Below are 20,482 nucleotides of genomic sequence, written 5' to 3' on the forward strand. Positions count from 1 at the left end.
ATTTTCTTCCATGCATAGAGAAACCATGTGAATGCACGCTTAAAAAGAAAGGTTATGCAATTAATAGTATTTTTCTTCTGTATATTGTATTTCATGCTATAACTGAGGCCATAACAATACTACAAAATTAACAGATTGTAGGGGAATGCATTCAGATAGTCTTCCTCATTGTAAAGTTTATGCTTTTACAGTACATGACTAAACTTACATGGAAGAGATGCAGGTTTCAAAAGGAGGCCTGTCAGTTGGAACTGGTTACAGCTGCAGCTGCCTGGGGACTGAAATGTAAAATGGAGAGCACAATGTAATCTATAGGGAAGCCAAACTTTTCTTGCTGTGTTAACTTTTCTGTAGATTTTTTCCCCTGTTTTTGTTTTCTTGCTCGAGTCCGGTTAAAGTTATCACTGAAATTAAACGGGAGATCAGTTGACTGATTTTTAGGGGGAATGACACCCAGCTGTGCAGTTCTTGGAATGATTAATTGTTTTCATCATGAAGAAACCGCTATTTTTAACTGTGTGCACTTTTGGGAAGCGAGAGAGGCATTATAATGCAAATTAAAACTTCCCTAATGGTGCCTGTACTAAGTGTGAAAAAGATAAATCTCTTAAAAGTGTTGTCATCTCCTGACTGTCTGTAGTGTGGTAGATGTAATCTCTATCTAACGTTTTTGTTAAAGCGGCACAAGAGCACGTCACTAAATTCAGCATTTTGCAACATGGAGGAAAAAAAACATTGAGTGACCACTTCACGTTTCTGTCTTTATTTGACAGGTTTGGGAAAAACAAAAAGAAAGACGAGTGCGCGAGATGCCTCACCTACTCCTAGCACAGATGCCGAATACCCATCCAACGGCAGCAGTGCGGACCGGATTTATGATCTTAACATTCCAGCCTACGTGAAGTTTGCCTATGTCGCAGAGAGAGAGGATGAACTGTCCCTGGTTAAAGGATCCCGGGTCATTGTCATGGAGAAGTGCAGTGATGGCTGGTGGAGAGGTAGCTACAATGGACAAATTGGCTGGTTTCCTTCGAACTATGTGGTAGAGGAAGTTGAGGAAGCAACTGCAGATTCCCCAAGCTTTCTAAGTTTAAGGAAAGGCGCTTCCATGAGTAATGGCCAGGGCACCAAAGTACTTCATGTTGTTCAGACACTGTATCCATTCAGCTCCGTCACAGAAGAAGAGCTCAATTTTGAAAAAGGGGAAACAATGGAAGTCATTGAAAAGCCGGAAAATGACCCAGAATGGTGGAAATGTAAAAATTCCAGAGGGCAAATTGGTCTTGTTCCTAAAAACTATGTAGTAATCATAAGTGATGGTCCTACCATTAACACTTCCCATCCACCTCAGATAAGCTACACAGGACCATCTTCTACAGGACGGTTTGCTGGAAGAGAGTGGTACTATGGGAATGTTACCCGACATCAAGCAGAATGTGCCCTAAACGAAAGGGGAGTGGAAGGAGACTTCCTTGTTAGAGATAGTGAATCTTCGGTAAGTGATATTCAGTGCTTCAATTTTTATAGTATGTGATTTTTTGGTTTAGCAAGGATGATAGTTATAATAGTGTAATACAGGGCCTTTCATCCTTAAAGAGACAGGCAATGGTTCAGCATTGTAAATTGATACATTTGCTGTATGTGAGAATTAGTCTTTTACAGAAATGCAGTCACCTTTTCAGTGAAACTTAACAGTTGTGGACTGTATTGTCTTGGGGGGGTAAGCAATCAATGGACCAGTCATTAAATATTTTAAGCTTCAGTTTGACCTTTGCTGTATTCCTCATATGCAATCCTCCTCAAATTTATAGTGCTACAAGATAAAATAGCTCTTGTGAATTGAAAATTCAGTCATTAATTTGAATTTAAAGCTAATGTAAAATGGGATCTAAGCATTGGTCAGTTTTCTTTTTCTTGAATACCTGCACAGGCTCTTTATTGATTAAAATCCTATTTTTATGTATTTCTGCTCTGCTTAAATTATTTAGGTTGTAATAAGATGAAATTATTGTTGTTGTTGTTATTGTTAAAATTATGATACACTACAAAGAAGATAAGTCAGCAACTCATAACTCCTAAATTGAGGCTTGATGACATCAGAGGGATATGAGCAATGCTGATTAGGGATCATTATAATTCTGAAAGTTCAAATTTAAAATTACACTGAAAGGCTTTTCATGTATGTTGAAGCATGGGAATGCATAGTAAAGCACTCTAAATTTAAATTATTCGTTGACTGATTTTGCAAAGTTGACAGATTTTAATAATTCCCTCATATGTCTTTAAAACACAACAAAAATAAAAATATTTGAAGATGAATTAAACCTAATTTATGTTCAGGGCTTTTTCGCATTCATTGCTTAAATTATAAGGTCATTCCGTCAAGAGAGTTTGCTGTTTAGTACCTGTCTATATCTATGTATTCTGCTGCTCCATGTATAAAATTCAAAATTAGTTAAATCAGCTCAGTCTATTAATAGAGGGGTACAATACTACTTATGTAAAGTCACCATATATAGCTACAGACATCTATCTCTGTAAAAACCTATTTATATCAACTTCACTCTGTCCACCTGGGAGTTATGTTGGTTTACCATGTAGGTTACAAATAAAAGTTACAGCAGTGTCAACTGCATATAGTTTGAGCCATACTATGATTTTTAAAACATTTCTTGGCTCTAACACGTTTTCAAAAGGCTGTATTGATTACACATATTTCTGATTAGAACTTGTGATAGTCTTTTTCATTGCCTCCTGACCGAGGAAGAACTATTCCCACGCTTGTGTAAGTGATTTCATTAACTACTGAACAGCACATGTCAGTGTCACTGTATGCTGGCAAACAATGAATTTGCTTTAATGTGGAGAATCCAGCTTAAGCTCAACTGTGGAAATGAAGATCATTTTAGTTCCTGATGCTTTTTTGGAAGTACATTTGACATTTTCTTTTGCTGATTTTGTGTTTCATAAACCATAATTTCTGCCGCTTAGAGCCGCGGAATGAGGTCAATCTGTGAAGCAGTATAGAGGCAGACTGGTTAGGTAGGACCCATATTGCTTTGGAATAAAACTTCTTTAGTCATAAAGCTCCTTGCTAAGCTCTAAAAGGCAGCTTTCTAGACTAGCAGAATCTATCTTCTGAATTAACTGAGGCTGGCATTTTAATTTAGTGATACTGAGGTTTGGGACTGGCTTGCATGCTTCATCTTGGCAAAGAGATGGACAGTGGCTGCTAATGACAACAGAACAACAGTTTAAAGATGAGGAAAAATTATTAATTTTGTAGGGTCTTCCAAATCCAAATGAAATCTATTGCATTTTAATTTTTGAGACACATTGCTAGTATATTATTATTATTGAAGTTAGAATGAATCAGGACTGATGTCTCTCTATTCCCTAAATTTTTAAGCCTGTATAATATTATTGATAACATACAATTCTGCAATGTCTCAGAATATTTTTTCTGTATATAATATTGTCTGATTAGATTTCAGGCATCTTTTCTCCATTGATTTTTTTTTTCTCTGCAGAAGACATATCTGTCAAACTACTGGTTTTTCAAAGCTTTGCTTACGTGTGTCAGTGAGTTCGTATTTCTGCTCTCAGTTAACTGTAACCACAAAATGGAGACATATGCAAATAAGCCAGAGGAGAAGAAGAAGAAAAATAGAGATTTAGAAACATGATTTATGAACACAGGCTGACAGGCTTAAGTTTGTGTAGTCAATAGAAAAGACAACTGCAATGGGGCATACAGTCTTCTAAAATATAGAAAGCTACTAGGGGATTATAGTAATCATTAAATTACTCTGCAGTAGTCCAGCTGTCCATCAAACCTAGCATCCTGCCTGTGACCCTACAAGAATATGGAAAACAATGTACCCTTGATACGTCTGCCCAGCTGAGAGAGACTTACTTTCAGATCTGGATGTTGCATTTTGGGTTATCCTGATAAGTAGTTGCCAAATGTCTTCCATCTTCTGAGACGGTGCCAGAAGAATGGTTTGAAAATTAATGTAGTACTTAAAATACAAAAGTCTGCCGCCATTGCCGAGTGGCATGCCATAATGACCGCTGTGTTGCAGCTCGTTTCCTTGCTCTTAAGAGTCTGCAGCTTGAGTAAACGAATTTCCTGGAAAGAACACATTAACCTTTTAATTTAATATGACATCATAATGCTAAATGCCCTTGTTTTCAAAGCAGTTTCAAATTGGCTGTCTTCGTTGTTGCTGGGGGAATCGTTGCTTGCGGAGCACAAAAAGGTTCATTCAGAATGTTGTCTTTAAGCTCTTTCCAGCATACAACATTTATTGGAGTCTCATGAAATTTACTGAACTCCATGTTGCAGCAGTTTTTTTTGGACAAAAAACTAGGGTGACTGTCTTCTGAATTGAGGAAGTCATTCTTTTAATCTTGATCTGGCCTTGCAGATTCTGTATTTGCTTTTTCTTATGTAATGAGAAATACTTTGTAGTTATGCATGTAAATGCCTGCTTTGTTTCACTTAAGAATGTGTATCGCTTAAGAATTTTTATTTTTGTTAGGTTTAAAGAGACATTTTACTACATCCCAAACTTATCTGCCATAATCATTTTGTACATCATATTATCCCCTAATTTTTTTATGTATGTGAACTATAAAAAAAATCCAAGACTGCTAGTTTGTTTTTATTTTTTTCTTAAGTACCAGGAATGATATAATAAGCTAATGGGCATAGGTGATAGCATCAGGAAAAAGAGATGGCTAACAAAAGATTTATTTCAAGCTTATTATGAAACAAAGAGGATTTTAGAAGTTCAGAAGTAACCCTTGAAATCTTGACTGTTGTCACATTTCACATACGTAACTGCAGTGATTGTGCACGCTGAGGCTAGAAGTCATCAGAAGTGTCTGCAAGATCAGAACCGAGGATCTTGATTAGAGCGGCCAGGCTGAGGAGAGTGAAGCCATCTGCTCTCCAGTTCTTCTCGTTTCTTCGCAAGAGCAACAGCTCTCACTACATTGTTTTATGAATCCATCTATCAAAATTGTAGATACAGGGGTTGGTCCTTTCCAAAAAGATCCCATGGATAAAATTGTGAGTTATCCTGATAATCTTGTGCCTGATTTTTGACCTGTTTTAGGGTTTTCTTTAGCCCTCCATCACCATAGTTACTGAAAGTCTTTTGTATAAAATAGTTTTCCCTAGATTTCATTGAACTATGGTGAATACACTGAAATGAACTCTGTCATGTAGCTGGAAGTCTGGTTATCTTAATTATGAGATAGTATTTATTAGAATCATAAACTTGTCCATTTGAGCCATTTAAGTCCATCATTTATGCAAGAGGCACTGTTGCCTGCTGGTAAAAATTTTTGTCAACTCCCTAATACCTAGCTACTGTCACCTGAGTTCTTGAAGATGTAAAGGAGGAGATTGAAGTGGAATATCCCTAGTTAGGATGGCTATTTTACTTGTTCTGTTGCAGGCTGCTCAATTGATTTAAAAAAAAAAAAGTTTGTTTCTTTTAAATAGCACTCTTGAGCAAATAATGTGGATTTAAATGATACAGTCTCTTTATAGCCACTTTTTCTCTCTCACCCTTTGTGAACTGCAGGTTCTTTAGAGATTTTTGTTTGTTTTTTATGTCCCTAACGCAAGGCAAATGAGTCTTGGCTGACGCTGTCAGACTGTGTTGAGTAACTGATCTTCATGGTCGTGGTCCAAGGCTTGGATTCTGCTAGCCCAGGTGATGGGGACAGGAGCAAATTTGGAGGGAAGACTGTTCTTGCTGAAGTTCACCTCTGAAAACAGGTCTGTTTGCTAGTTGCTGGCTGTAGCTAACAGGAAGTAGCAATACCCAGTGACTTGTGATGTGGGAGGACGACATGCACCTCCTGCTCCTGAGCAGCTTCAGCTGCTGCCAGCACCATGAGGCTTCAAAGGGAGCTTTTGTCAGGACCTGCAGTCCCCTTGCAGTCATCTGCTAGTGGGTGTGAAACTTGTGATAAGAACAAACAGTGCTGCTGTATAACCTTAAAATGTCTTCACATGAACTGGGGAAGAAGCTATTTTTCCTAAATTATTTCTCCTTAGGGTTTTTTTGGAGGAAGGGAGAAGGGGGAGTTGTTGTTTGGGGTGGAGGGGCATTCTAGGAGCAAGTAGTCTTTAGGAAGTAAGGGCTAAATTCTGCCAATAGTTTCACAGCTATTGAGTTACAGTCACAGATCCTGGAACAGGGTGGCAGTGTGTTGTATTGAGATGATAGTGAGGAGTGCAGGTGTGGCTGGATTTGTGTCAATCCATTAAGGCTGCATTTAGCTTCTGTGTTCTTTGCTCGGCAATAATAACAGTAGGGGAAGAAGGCAGACTTTGAGGGCTTATATGCCTTCTGTAGCATCTGGGGTGTCCAATATTTCTGCGCTTTTAAACCTCCAAGCACCTGGTAGAAGCAATGGCAGCTCTTCAAAAACTGAAGCATTTGTCATGTTCTGTGACATGCCATGATTAACTACAGTGGAGAGAAGGAGAAACTTTAAGGACAGATTTAAGGATATATCCTAATAGTTTATTTTAAGTGGAAGAGTAGAAATCTTCAGAGCTGTATGTGAAGAGCTGTGAAGCTAATTCATGTTTCTAATGTTTTTAGAACATGGTGAATGTTACATAGAGAGGAAGAGCTTTTAATACGTATCAATAGAATGTATGGGGTGGAGGTGAGGGGTAGGTGAAGGAATTGTTAACCCTCCCATATGGTTCTTTCCAACCTGACTTTAGACTTTTGAACTATGGTTTGTTTTTTCGGTTGGATGACTTGAGTGGCTTTGTTTTCTGAGCAGGAATAAGGAAGGGGAAGCCTGTTTATGGAGCTTGAAGGAGCTGGGGAGCTCCAGGGTAATATAGCAGATCTGAACTCGAGGGGACTGGAATAACCTGAAGAATGAGTGCATGAGAATTTTTCATGGAGGAAGTGGAAACTGGATTGAAAGGAAAAGAACTGAGTTACAGGATCCGTAAAAGATCTTCAAAGAGGGTTATTTTTCCTAGCATTGCCATTTATAATAAAATTGTCTTGTTTCATTCTCAAATGGAGGCTGTAAAGAGGGAACTTTTTTTTTCCAGTTTCCCTTGTTTTCCCCTATATTGCTTTATACCTTCTCTTCCTGATAATCTTTTCCAACTTTTTTGAAAATATGATCAAGTTCATGACCAAAGTAGTAAAGTTAGTAGAGCATGATTCTGCCTGTTGTCTCCCACATACGGCAGGCACTGGCTAGCCTACGGCCATTCTAGTTGTAAGCAAGAGTTAAAATACAGGCAGCTGAACCAGTTTTAAGAAATAGTACAGCTGGCCTGAAGAGTTAGAAATGCATATCAGATAATCTTCAGTTTGCTGTTTTAGGAATTGAATTAGCTTCAGATTTAAGTCTTTCCAATTATGATGATACAGAAATATTCATAGGCTCTCTGCCATGAAGCTATGCTCTATAATTCTGCAGAATCATCAATGACTTTCTAGGGATTAAAGTTTACTTTTAATGTACCTTTATAGGGTATGTGAGAGGCTTCTGTTCCTGGAAAAGTTCGTGTGCAAACATCCAAATGTAGCAATTAATTTAAGAGGGAGAAGGGAGAAAAATTGGCAAGCAGTTGAAACAAAATATTTTAAGCAGTAAATAAATAAAATAAACAGACTTGGAACAAATCCAAGGAGGACAGCAGGGAACCAATTCAAGCTGCATTGAACCAACACACTTCAGAATGGTAATGTTAAGTTTGGAGAGCAGTAGTTTATCTGGAGATTTTTTTTAAATAGTCTTTAACATTTTGCTTGTTTGTTGCAGTGGGAAAGGACCAAAACAAAAGTAAATGCAAGTCTGGTTGCTTTTGCTCTTTGTTCCTGTATCCTGCAGACTTTACTAATCTGAGGCCAGTAAAGGGTTTCAGAATTTTTGCAACAGCTGTTCAAGCTCTTCCATCTCTTTGTGCCGGATGATGGCTCTCAAAAGAGTTAGCTCAGCCTTTCCTTTTTTTTTTTTTAAATTAAATTAGATCACCAAAAGAATAAACTTTGTAACATATATACTGGAGAAAATGAACAATAATAATGTCTTCTATTTATCCATGGATCTAATTAACAGCTCTGAGGTGGGGAAGAATGGTCAGTGGTTCAGAATGGTCATTCATTAAAGCTGTAATTAAAATGGCAGGAAAAGTATTTAATGTGTTGTGAATACCACCTCAAAGAGGTCTAAGTATGGCCAGTGTATAGGACAAGCACAGTGGATCAGAGATCTAAGGTCTATTTGAGCACCTACCTGTGTGTCATTAAATGCATTTTTTCCAGTCTGAAGATAATGATTCTTAATAAATACAAAGAGCTTTGAGAAGTCATAACTTTGACATGATGAAAGCAGCTGTGCTTTGTTAGAAAACATTAAAACCTTGCTAAAGCATAAAGTCGTTGTTTCAGCTGTTTTTAAACCTTTTTCATAAGATCTTTACCTATTTCAAAAACAAAAAATGCTTTTGGTTCAGATTATGACCTCATTTATAAGTTCTGTTGTAAATAGGGGCCTTTCAATTACTGTTTTCTATGCTGGCATAGGCATTAAAGAAGCATCAGAATTTAGTTGACAAGGCTTGATCTTGTTTATTCAAATCCTCATCAGCTAGTCCTTAAGTACTCCTTTCTGTATTTCCTTTTTGAAAATTGTCTCCATGGACCTATGTTGTAGTTCATGTTTTCAGCAGAGTGACTGGCACGCTGTTCAGAGCCGGTGCCCTAAATCACCCATCAGTGAAACCAGAGTCCCAGAATTGGCTGACGAACTTCTCACTGGTGCAAAGCTGTGCTTTGGTTCCCGCTTTATTTTATGATGATTTAATGAGTGTTTCTTAGGGCTATGAGGAAGTCCCTTGAAACATGAACAGATTCCAGACCTATGTGGTTATGACTGCCAGAGGGTTTGTCTAAGCTGTAGTCATATTGATCACGATGCAGTGTTGATACAACTGGGTTAGCTTTGAACTAGTAGGGTAGGTATTGAAAACAGGTTAACCTTGGCAGGAACTCTTTGCAGGCATATTTCTGATGTTTTTGAGGTAGGATTTCTAGTATCAGAGCTGGCTGGCTTAAAATAGCTGTTTTCAAACTTGGAGTCAGGGGTAGATGACAGGGCTTGAAATGCATCTTGGGTGGAGCATTAGAAACCCCAAGGATATTCTTCTGTCAGACATTTCTTTACGTCCCTTTCCCCCGGCTCCCCTGTTCTCCCCTCTCGGCAGTCACAGAAGGAATAGCTACATTTACTTTGAGCCAATGGACTTGATCAAGGCTGCTTGAGGCTGCCTTCACATGGGAGCGTGCTTTGTGTGGGTGATGGCCAGGCTTTGGGAAATGCTCTCCTTTCCTGCCTCCTGTCTCTCCTCTTCGCGCAGTGACAAGCAGAGCTGCACCAGGCCTGCATGGATGTGCACTAGCTGGTTGCACCAGGTGCGGGAGCAGGCTCGTGGAGCCTTCTCCGGGCTCACAGACAAGGCAAAAGCACTCTAACATTAAAAAAAAAAAAAAAAAAAAATTGCTTGTGAATCTGAAATGCGGGGGCTTGAGGAAGAAGAGGGGAAGACTCAGGATTAAGGTTGTAGGAGTTCGCTGTTGGCTTAAGCAGTGTGAGAGGTGAAGAGCTGCTGCACAAAAACAGGGTGATAGACAAGGGCAAAGCCAGCTTAGCTAGATCTTGCAGGATATTTTTGTTTGTTTTTTGGAAGGGTGGATGGGGAATTGGCGGGGGGGGAATAGAAGGTATCAGTTACAAAACAAGTGAGGTCAAGATCCGAAGTACAAGACCTTGGGATAGGCAGTATATAGGGGATGTGTGTGGCAGAGGACCCAGTCACTGCAGGAAAAAAGACAGGACAGCTGAGAAATACTGTCCTTAAGCTTATTTGGGCATACATTCAGATGTGTACCTGACCCCCCAGATACAGCATAGACATGTCCTTAGGCTGTGATTTTGTGAAACGAAGTCTAGTGGCAGTGCTGACTTTAGAGGGCTCCCACTCCCCTGCTGCTCTTTCCCCTGCTGTGCCACAGCTGTGCTCACAGGATGGTTTGTACGGTGACGCTGTGAACCAAATAGTCTGTTGTGTTTTTTGTTTAACCTGGATGAGTTTCTTGATCTGGTTCACCATGCTGACAGAAGTGAAGCAGCAGCATGATATGGGGGTGGAACAAGCAACGCAAGAAAGAGAATACCTGAAAACGGCATTTGCCTTCAGAGCTGTGAGTGAAGTGACTTCAGCGGGCAGAGAGCCTGCAGCAGTACCTCCAGAGTGATGTCAGGTGTTACTTATCTCCATTAAGTGCCAGCAGCTTAGTTACACAATCTGGGGGGTGTTTTTCATTTTTATTTTTCATAATTCAGTTTTCCTGCTGGCTGGCTGTGCCTGCCTGCCGCCACCTCTTGCTTTCTGGTTTCCCTGTTGGGTGGAGTTAACTGGGCTGCAGTGCAAAACCTGTGCTCCAGTCTTTGTGGGCAACCAGCAGTGGTCAAGAGGTGAAGATGAAGTTCAGCTGGCAGCAAGGGGTAGTGGGTGCTCCTCTCTCCTCCCCCTTCTGCATCACACACGCTTGTACAGATGGGTGCAGTCAGGCTGTTCAAGTAACACTGAGCGGTCTCCTCTTCAAAGCAACAAATTGCAAAGACTTTGAGGGATTTCGCATGTTAAATTGTTCTGGTTTAAATCACTTAAGCAGTGTTTAAATTTTATCTTTTGTGGATAATGGTTTGATGGTGAGATTTGTATTGTATTTTTATTCTGTAACTTTACCTTTTTAAGTAAAAGGTGTCTTCAGTAAGAGAAATTATTTCCCATACATGTGGTAATGAAGATAAAAGGTGAATGTGTTTTCTTTTGCAATACAAAGCAAGAAAGGCCCTCTAGTGGTCATAGCTTTAAAGAAAGTGTGGGGAATTTTCTTCATCTCACCCAATTTTGGGGTAATTGCTTTCTCCAGGGCTCTCTATCAAAGGAACCACAAATGATGAAAGTTTTTTTTCCTCTTCTCCTTGACATTCTCATGCTTCTAGATTGAGTTACTAAGATACTATTTGCAATTTAGTCATGTAATTGGCAACTTCAGACTGTGTATCTGGGGAGCTTTCACTTAACTGACTTAACTGTGCATGTTAATAATGATGGCAATTATTTATTGAATAATAGACTATTGGGTTTCTTAAGTAGCTAAAGCACTGAACTGTGGAACAAAAACTAGCATAAATTATGATCAACTATATTGCACAGTTTGTTCCTGAAACCACAAAATTATGTCTTCATTTTGTTCACCTTTATGTAATTCTTTTTTCCTTTTGAATTCTTCTCAACAGCCCAGTGACTTCTCGGTATCTCTCAAGGCGTCGGGGAAGAACAAACATTTCAAGGTGCAGCTCGTGGACAATGTCTATTGTATTGGGCAGCGTCGCTTTAATACTATGGATGAGTTGGTGGAACACTACAAAAAGGCTCCCATCTTCACCAGTGAACACGGGGAAAAGCTATATCTTGTGAAAGCACTTCAGTGACATTGAAGATGGACTTGGTCTCCTAGGCCTCTTATAACTTCCAAGCCTTAGGTCCTAAATTCACTTTTTTAGAGCAGAGCAATCTGCTGTCTGAAGCAGGCTTAAAGAATAGGCTCTTTCTGAAGTGTTTGCTCTGGTTTGTTATTGTCCTTTTTTGTTTGCCTATTTTGTGTTTCAACTCTGTTTAATCTCAGATCACCTCCCTTCAGATTGAGAATTTCACTTAGGTGGCCATTGTAAGCACTCACTTCCATGACTGAGTTCTAAACTCCCCTCTTCTGTGTACGTTTACATAGTTAGTTCAGATAAAAGAGGGGTGTTTTCAATTCAAAACAGTGTTAATCTGTTCAAATTGCTCACGCTGACAGAACTCTTCATTAAGAGACATCGGGCACAGTTTGAATGCACTGAAGCTGCAGCTAATTAAGTGAGATATAGTAGGCATACAGTTGTGGCTGTGAGTTCTGTAGCTATTTTGCTTACCAAGTAGTGTATTACAAAAATTCCTAGTTCCTAGAAGCACTCTTTACACTGTACTCTGCTATTACATTGCCTCTCTCTGACTCTTTGTAAAGAGTACACTAATTAAAGCATTTTGTAATAGTACTTCTTAAACTACTATGGTAAGATTGTAGTAAAAAGAAAATATCTAGTGTATTTTGGTCTGTAATTGCAACAAAGAGAAATTTTATTTGAAAGTTGATTACTAGAGAAAGAATCATTGAATTGTAAAGGCTGAATGTTTTGGTAATCTAGAACCAAATGTGCCATCCACATAATGCTTTTTCCTCTTGCCCTTCTGCTTGTTTGAATTAAACAATTATGTATTTAATTCTCAAAGTAATATGTATCTGTAGCTGATTGTTGACACTAATACAGAAAATTAATAAAAACTGATCTTGGGATGGGGTGGGGTGGGCTACCAACACTATATATATATTTCCTTTACAGAGAGAAATCTTCAGGTTTTACAAAGGATGGTGTGATTGGTAGTAAGAGACACACAGAATGTTTATGAAGAAAATGCATTTTTTTCTTTTCTTTACATTTAAACTCCTTTATGGTTTAAATATACAGTCTTTAGATAGCACATTCCTGCGATCGAAGAAGGGATCTTGAGATCTCAAAATCTTGCATACTCAGTTTTTTGGATATTGTAATAAAAAAGGTATTATGTCATGATGGAGTACTGGATTTATCCTTGGGTGGTAGTCCTGCTGTTGCTTTAGCAAGGTGAAGTAGAGTAAATGATGAATTTGTTTATCTTGCAATTTGCGTTGTCTAAAAAGAAAATTTTTTGAACTGCAGAGTATAGTTTGATATGAGGCAGTGACTAATGATCTCTGGTTGTTTCTGTGATAAGTCCATTCATTGCTTTAATGGAAACTGCATGGTGAAGCTGTTTTCTGGTACCTTGATGCTTTTGGCTATTAAAACATGTTCCTTGCCTATTTTGTATTTCAGACAGAGGTAGTAGAACTGCCTTTGTACATACCCCCAGTGTAGACAAAGCAGACACCAGCACAGACTGGTTTGCTTTGATGTAAATCATACCTCTGCCAGGAGACTGTACTGGTATGGTCTTTCTCAAACCTGAGAGGCAAGAAGAATTTTTGAAATTCTACAGACTAACTATTTTTCCACCACTCTTGAAGACTTGCTTCACTGTGCTGTATGTTTTTCTGTATCTGAATTAACAATTAAAAACAGGGCACTGAAGCTTCTGCTTGGTCCAGCTTAATGAAGGAAGGCAGTGATTCAGAGCAATCCAGAGTAGCTATGCATTATCCTGAAGAGCACCTACCTATAGCTTGGTGTTTTCAGACAGTGATATTTTAATTTCAAAATATTAAGAATATAGAAGTTTTGCCTGGAAAATGGACGAGAAGTACCAGTTGTTTGAAATGTACCTGATGAAGGACCCCAAAGTGAGCATTTGTAGGGGAACTCTCCATGGGAGAGGTTTCTCCTTAACCTTCATAAATGAATTCTGCAGAGAATATAGTTTTATCCCATCTCATCTCCAGTTATTTATTTGGGTGAATCTAAGCATTTACCTTGAATGTGGCAATGACATTAAGTCAATTGTACATTGTATGGGAAGTATTTTCAGTTTTGAATGAATTGACCGTTTGTATTATTTTGAAGAATGTTATAAAGGAATGTTCTTCCCTTTCAGTAAGCAGATTACTGTAAGTCCTCCCCCCTTTTTAACCTTTCGTTCATTTTTTTGAAAGATTCTCCATATTTCCTATCCCAAAAGTCTTTATAATGCCCCCTGTTACCTCTTTCCTCCTTTTCTAGATTCTTTTGACAAGCTGTTAGTTCCTTACTCCTTTCTAGTGTTGATTGCTTAGAACCAAATCAAATAAACTTCTGAGTGAAAATTTTTTCCACAAGTTTTATACTTCAACAGTTTTATAATCTCTTACTTTTTAAAATCTCATGCTTTTCAAAGGGCTTTTGTGCATGGAGGTGTGAGTTCTTGAAGTATTTTGTTTTGGGAGCAGTTAGTTAATTTATGACCTAGCAGTGTGCATGACTAGCTCAAATTATATTTTGAAACAAGCCTCAGCTTGTTTTTGCCCCTATTGTATTTAATCAATATGCTGCCCATTCAACAATCTTATTATTTGTTCTTCAGTTGTTCCTAGTCTTTACTAATTAATTTTCTGTAAGTTTTGCTACCTTTTTGATCTCATTCTCTGGATTGGGCTTAAGCATTAGTGATCTTTAGTGCTAACTGCTTAATAAAGGGGCAATATAATACAGATTTATTTTTATTTTCCCATTTTATGCCTACTTTTTCTTTCTCTTGGCAAAGCTGCACCCTTATTTTTAAACTGCTACAGCTTCTTTGTCAAAGCCTGGGGTTGTGGTGTATGGGAGAGGGGGTGGTTGTGTTTTAAGATTAGAGGAATTGTGGTTACCTGACCGCAGTTTTCGTTAAAGACTCAAATAACTTCTGATGGAATAGAAGTGATGATTTTTCTTTAAGGTATTCAGGTTGGCTTTGACCATGGTACCTGGTTCATATGGATACATTAATTCTGCTTTTAAGTATTACTCATGTACAGGTGTATGTTTTCTTTCCTTGACACTGTTTATGCAGGAATGTGAGGGAGCTCTCTGAATCTGTAGCAGGTGCTATAGTGTCCATGCAAAGATAGGAATTTGAGATCCATGGTTTTACTTTTAATTCCAGGAGCTTGTTGATGAGCTCCCTTTTCTGATTATCTTGACCATTTGTGTAGCACTAAATAGCCCTATCATTGAGTAGGTACTGTACACACAGAAGAAAAACATGGTCAAATCCTGTCACACCTGAATTTGCACATCACAGCTCTGCTATTCTATAGCACTCCCTTCCTAAGGACATTAAACTTAAAAGATGCTGTGGTTGCCATTCTTCATAAATACTTACAGTTTAGTCCTTGATTCTAGCTTGTATGCTGTTTAGTCTTCAAAGTATGTCTGTATCAAAAGTTTCTGAAGGGCTGGGGAGGAGGGCCTGTCTATTACTGGGGTTTTGCCAACCACTTCAAAATGGTGCATAGCCCCACGCCCAGCCAGGAGCTGCTGCTGCTTGAGCAAGTGCCTACACTGCCATGCTACAGCTACTGAGGGGCATGTTTGGCAAAAACGTTGGAGAGTCTCAGGGTTTACACGGTTTTGTAGATGAATGCATGCAAGCCTCTGATGAGGTCCCAAGTCAGGCAGTTGCTAGCTAGATTCAAACAGGAAAAAGTATGAGCCAGTAGTACAGGGCTGTGAATCTGAACCTGAAAGGCTTGTGGAGAAGTACAGCAGAAAATATTAATGCAGCTATGCAGTTTTCAGCTCATTTGGAGTGCAAGAGCAGCTTGCTTTTGTTTGCCTGCAAAATCCAATGCGGTTAGTTAGCCACGGCTGACATGCTCTAGTTTCAAGGGTAGTCACATAGCAGGTGGGGGACTAGACTAGGTCCAGAGGTTCCTCCCCATTGACATTTCTGTGTTCCTAGAGCCGAGAAGACGTGCCCCCTAAATGCTCTAGATCTGTTCCAGGAAACATTTTTTTTTTAAAGAGAAGCAGGGTTTTTTTCCTACTGTTAACATGTAACAGTTGGCCAGTATGTACACAAGTAGATCAGATCTTGTTTTTTGTTTGTTTTTTGTCCTCTGTTTATCCCTTTAAGTTGTTTGCTCAATGTCAGTTTCCCAATCAGCAGATTAAATGTAATTATAATCAGTATGTTATGTATTGTTGTGACTGATACGGAGACAGAAAATATTAAAGAACTGAGCTAAGGAGTGAACTGAGAGCATGCCAGGTAAACTTGCGTGATCCTACCGTATGGTAAATGCAAAGGGCTTGATTAGCCATTACTTTTGGGGAGGGGGGAGGCAAGGAGAGGGATTAAAGATATGCGGTTGGGTTATTAGCATGAATATAGTCAATGGACTACAAAGGGAGACTCTTACTTTCAAAAGATTCTGTTTAGTGTTCTCTATTCACATATTTTTGTGTCGTAAATTTATGTGAAATCCTTAAAGTTTACTGCTGTTCTTCTAAGCCTTTATTGTAGCTTTCCTATGTTGTAAAACTTATTTCCCAGTTTAGTAGTATTACTAAGGGGAAATAGAGATCTTCATCTTCTGCAGCTCACGCAGAGAAGGATTTAGAATGACAACTTTTCTTATAACAAAGCAAAAACATTTTTAAAATACCAATATACAATTTTTCCTAAAAAATGAGCTGGGTTTTGCCTAAGTGATACAACAAAAACGAGCAAAGTGATCTCAATTATTTTGGATTAGGTCTGGCAACTGCCTTGGCAAAGGCTATTAAATAATTATAATGCCTTTTGTTCATTCTTGGTCTTAAACTAATTCAGTAACTTAGAGGTAAAGGAAAACTGTTATCTTCGGTAACTGAATCTGAAGAGTTCTGTTTTCTTACTCTAATGGGATGGGATTGCTCATTTTTAAATGGAAACTTGTTAATATATTTATGCCAATAATTTCTGAAAGGTGTGTTACTAAAATAACTCATAGCTCCTAAAATGTGCTAGGAACTGGGAAACTTCTATTCCTTTCCTTTCAGTCCTTACAAAATTGAATGCCTTTTTAAGAGGTGGAAAAGTGTAAAATAGGAAAAGTGCAGAGTGCATAGTCCTAATTAGCATTATAGATAACCTGGACCACTTGGAAAGAAGGTTTCAGTGTAAAAGGTAAATGCTGCTATTCTATTTGAAAGTTACTCCTAGGTGGAATAGGCTTTTAAGTAACAAGTAAATCAGTTGTGCAATACTCTTCTTGCAAGTATATTGCAAATCTGACCAAAATGTTCACCAACTATATTATATAATAACAATGACTAATATTTGTATATTCTTGTGATAGTGTCTTGCAAAAGCAATAGGTTATTGTCTTTTTCTCTGGTTTAGTTGGTTATTCATATCTATAGCTGTCTTCAACTGAAAATCCAACAAACAGTATGCTTTTGGACATAATTTAATGTGAAATATAACTTCTATATAATATATTTAAAATTGTAATATTTTCTGGTCCTTTGCATGCCTCTGGAACCCTATGCTACTTTTTACATTTTAAAGTACATGTTTTTCTGTGTTATAAAACAGATTTTTGTCTCCTCTATTGCTGTTTGAAATGTCTACCCAAGCTAATAAGGAAGCTAGAAAAGTGGCATGTAACCATTCACAGATTAGACAAGTTTTTCCTTCTGTTTTCTTTCACATATGGTAATACTAAGTGTTTTAAGAGTAGGAGTTAAAAGAAAAAAAATCTTTAAATTGACAGATTGTCTTCAGCAGTGGGAGTCCACAGTTATTAGGAAAAAGTTACAGGTAAGAAATGTTCTCTTATATTTTCTGAAGTGAATTGAGTGTGGAATTCAGCTTGGCATCATATGGCACCTGTCTATGAAGTGTTAGAAAGGTTAGCAAATTAATGTCTCGTGTTAAGCCTGTTGTTACTTCTCAAGCATCTGTTACTGAAGAAACTAAACTTTGTGTGATTCTTGGATTAGTCCTGGTTCCTTGAAAGGTGTTCTTTTGCCCCAGTAGTGACCACGAGCTGTATTCCACATATGTAATCATTCTAGGTCTAAAAATATGATACAGAGAAAATTGTTCATCTCAATATTATACTCTGGAGAATAGTGGCAACCCTCAAAAGAGGAAAAATGAGGCTTTTTTTTTTTTTTTTTTTTTTTTTAGAAGGAAGGCTTAAAAAGCAGTGTCTCGTTTGAGTTTTCAAGGCAAATTTTGCTTCTGAGCTTTTTCTCAAGAAGTATTTCTTTGGGTGTGAGCCAGTCCACAGAGAATATTTTAACTAGAACTAGCCTCCCTACTGTAATTGAAACTGTCGTGGTGAATAATGGGTTACATTTTGGTTTTTTTTTCATTTTGATTTCCGTCAGATAGGATATATGCCTCTGTATAGTAATTAATTAGTGGATACCTTGGGTTAGTGACTTCAGCTTTTCACCTGGGCTGAACTCTGTCAAGTTAATATAAGCTTGTTTCCCCCCCCCCCACTTCTTTTCTGGTTCCTTTTTAGGTCACAGACCCAGTAGTGCATTCAGTGTAATTATAATTTGTAATGCAAAGAAGTTCTTCAGTTGTGGGCTGCTGGTATGTTTGGAATACTAAGGCCATAAATGATAATACTGCAAGAAAGAATTAAGAGTAAGGCCAGCAGGCAGGCAGTATGAGAGGCTCCAGGGATCATGAAGCAAGTAGCCAGTGGTTTCTCTTTGGAGAATTAGAGTGTTTATTTTCATTTGAATATGCACAGCTAATTTGTAAAAGTGAAACTTAATCCTTTTTTTTTTTTCTGTCTGTTTATTCAGAAGAACATTCCAGGAATAAGAATTGCAGGAGAGAGTGGATGGTGAGGCATTAAGCAAAGTGAAGTGTGCTGGTGTTTGTGGCAGCTTTCCTGCTGAAAATCCTTTTATGTTTATATCTCGGTAAAAAATGGGATATTCTGATGTGTTACTTGATCTTGCACCAGTGTCAGCCTGTCTTTGTGCTGTGATAACCTGTCTCCTCTGAGGATAGAGGAACTGTGATTATGTTGGAACAGATTTCCATAATGTAGACAAGGCGCTTGTACAAGTGGTTTGGGCTAAGCAAAGAGCTCCGGGTGAGGAGCAAGTTGTTGAATGACTGTTCACCAGTAATGGATGGGTGCTATAGAAAAATCTTTTAATCCAGTTATTTTTCAGCTCCTTTGCCATTACTAATTCAGCAGCACATGCCAACATTATTGGTGCTTGACTGTTCTGTGTTGGTAAGGCAGAGTTGTTTCTTATGCTAATAGGTAACTTTGATCAGATGTGCCACATCTCTGGCCTGTCTATGAAATCATTATGCCATTAAATCCAGGACACTTGAACAGAAATTGTATCCTTTCTTTTTAACTGTTGTTTCTGATACAATATATAATACATGTATGTTTTCAGCCTACTGATGCGCTTTGAGGTAGCCCCTTCTGCAAAAGGGAGAAGTCTAAATATGCTTCAGAGGTTATCCCTTTGCTGTATGGTAAATGTGAGTCAGATTATCTTGGAATTGTGGTCCTCTCAATATTTCCTGGGGTTTTTTTGAGATGCTGATGTCCCTAAAAGCTTGTCCTTTTTTTATCTCCTCCTCCTCCCCCCCCCCCCCTTGAAAATGCACATGCACCTGCCTTTGGTATTCCTGCTACTTCCTTGAAAGCTCGCTTGGCTGTTCTGAAACTTTGTGGGCTGATTGGAATGATGGAATTTTCCTTGAATGCTGGCTGAATGGGAAATAGTGCCAGTCTTGATGAATGGCCTGAATTCATGGCGGGAGAATAGGAACTGAAGAATTTTCCTAGTTTTTGGTAAACCTTTTGAAGTGTGTCATGCTAATGGAGTGAACTCTGGGCATCCTTTAGGAGAGCAACAAAAAAGGGACCAAGTTACAGTTCTGTTTAAATCATATCACTTTTTAAATACATGTGAATCATTTTAAAACTGTTAGAATGGAGAACCTTGTTATATAATGCAAAGCCAGGAACTACTTTAATTACTGATGGAAGGAGGAGGCAACTTTCTTCACCATTAGCAGAATGTTAATCCTATGGAACAAGGAAGATTTTTGAAAATGAAATCAAACACCTTCAGAAAACTATCTAAAAACAAGCTGTGCATAATAAATACAATTCTGAACTGAAGGGTGGGGCACCTTGAGGTCATCAGACTTGCTTTTTTCTTATTTTTCTGTTACTGCAGGGATTTTAAATTTCTGATGATTCAGATAAGTGGAATTTTCTGTGTTTTCTGTGGCAGTTCCATGTGGTCTGGCATTGCTTCCATTCGAGCTGGTTGAGTTTCCAGGAAGCCTGCTTAACCCAGGCTTTGTTCTTCTGTACTGACTTCCTGTGCAATTTGCACTTTGTCCCCTACTCCACCTTTTCTCTTTTCCTCCTCTACTTTGTTTTATCTGGCTTCCTCTAATGCTTCTCAACTTTATTTCAGCTCCTTCTTTCTTTTTTTTCAGTTATCTGGGCTATCCCTGTGTTTCCAAGTTTAACACTTTTTAGAGCCTATCTTACGGACAGGGAAGAGTGTTCAACTCCACACTTCTCCCTTACACATGCAGGATGTGGCCTGCTCCCCTGGGTGGATCTGACTTGGTGTTGTGGGCAGAGCAAGGAATAGATCATAAAGTGACTGCATTGCTTGAGCAAACCTGTTCTCATCATTTGCAGAAAAGGTTCACTGGCAGATAATCCTGGCCTAAATCAGCAACTGGGCTTGAGAGCTTCAGTACGTCTGTGCTCATTGTTGGACACTCAGTGCTCAAACAGACTAAGCAGCCACAACTCTAACGAGGGGAAAGAGAAATGTGGTCATTATTTTTGCATATTTAACCCAAATGTGT

General features: G+C 38.5%; 1 protein-coding gene across 1 annotated transcript in view; it reads left to right on the plus strand.

Moving 5' to 3' along the window:
* NCK2 (NCK adaptor protein 2) overlaps nt 1-12,744 on the plus strand; it is an 89,416-nt gene extending 76,672 nt beyond the window's left edge. The window contains exons 4-5 of the mRNA XM_064503024.1: nt 774-1,495; nt 11,371-12,744. Coding sequence (XP_064359094.1) covers nt 774-1,495; nt 11,371-11,565 — 917 coding nt within the window. The 3' untranslated portion in view covers nt 11,566-12,744. The remainder of the gene's footprint in view (nt 1-773; nt 1,496-11,370) is intronic.
* Nucleotides 12,745-20,482: the final 7,738 nt, after the last annotated feature.

This window comes from Dromaius novaehollandiae, chromosome 1 (assembly GCF_036370855.1).
Source record: "Dromaius novaehollandiae isolate bDroNov1 chromosome 1, bDroNov1.hap1, whole genome shotgun sequence".
Classification (NCBI taxonomy): Eukaryota; Metazoa; Chordata; class Aves; order Casuariiformes; family Dromaiidae; genus Dromaius; species Dromaius novaehollandiae.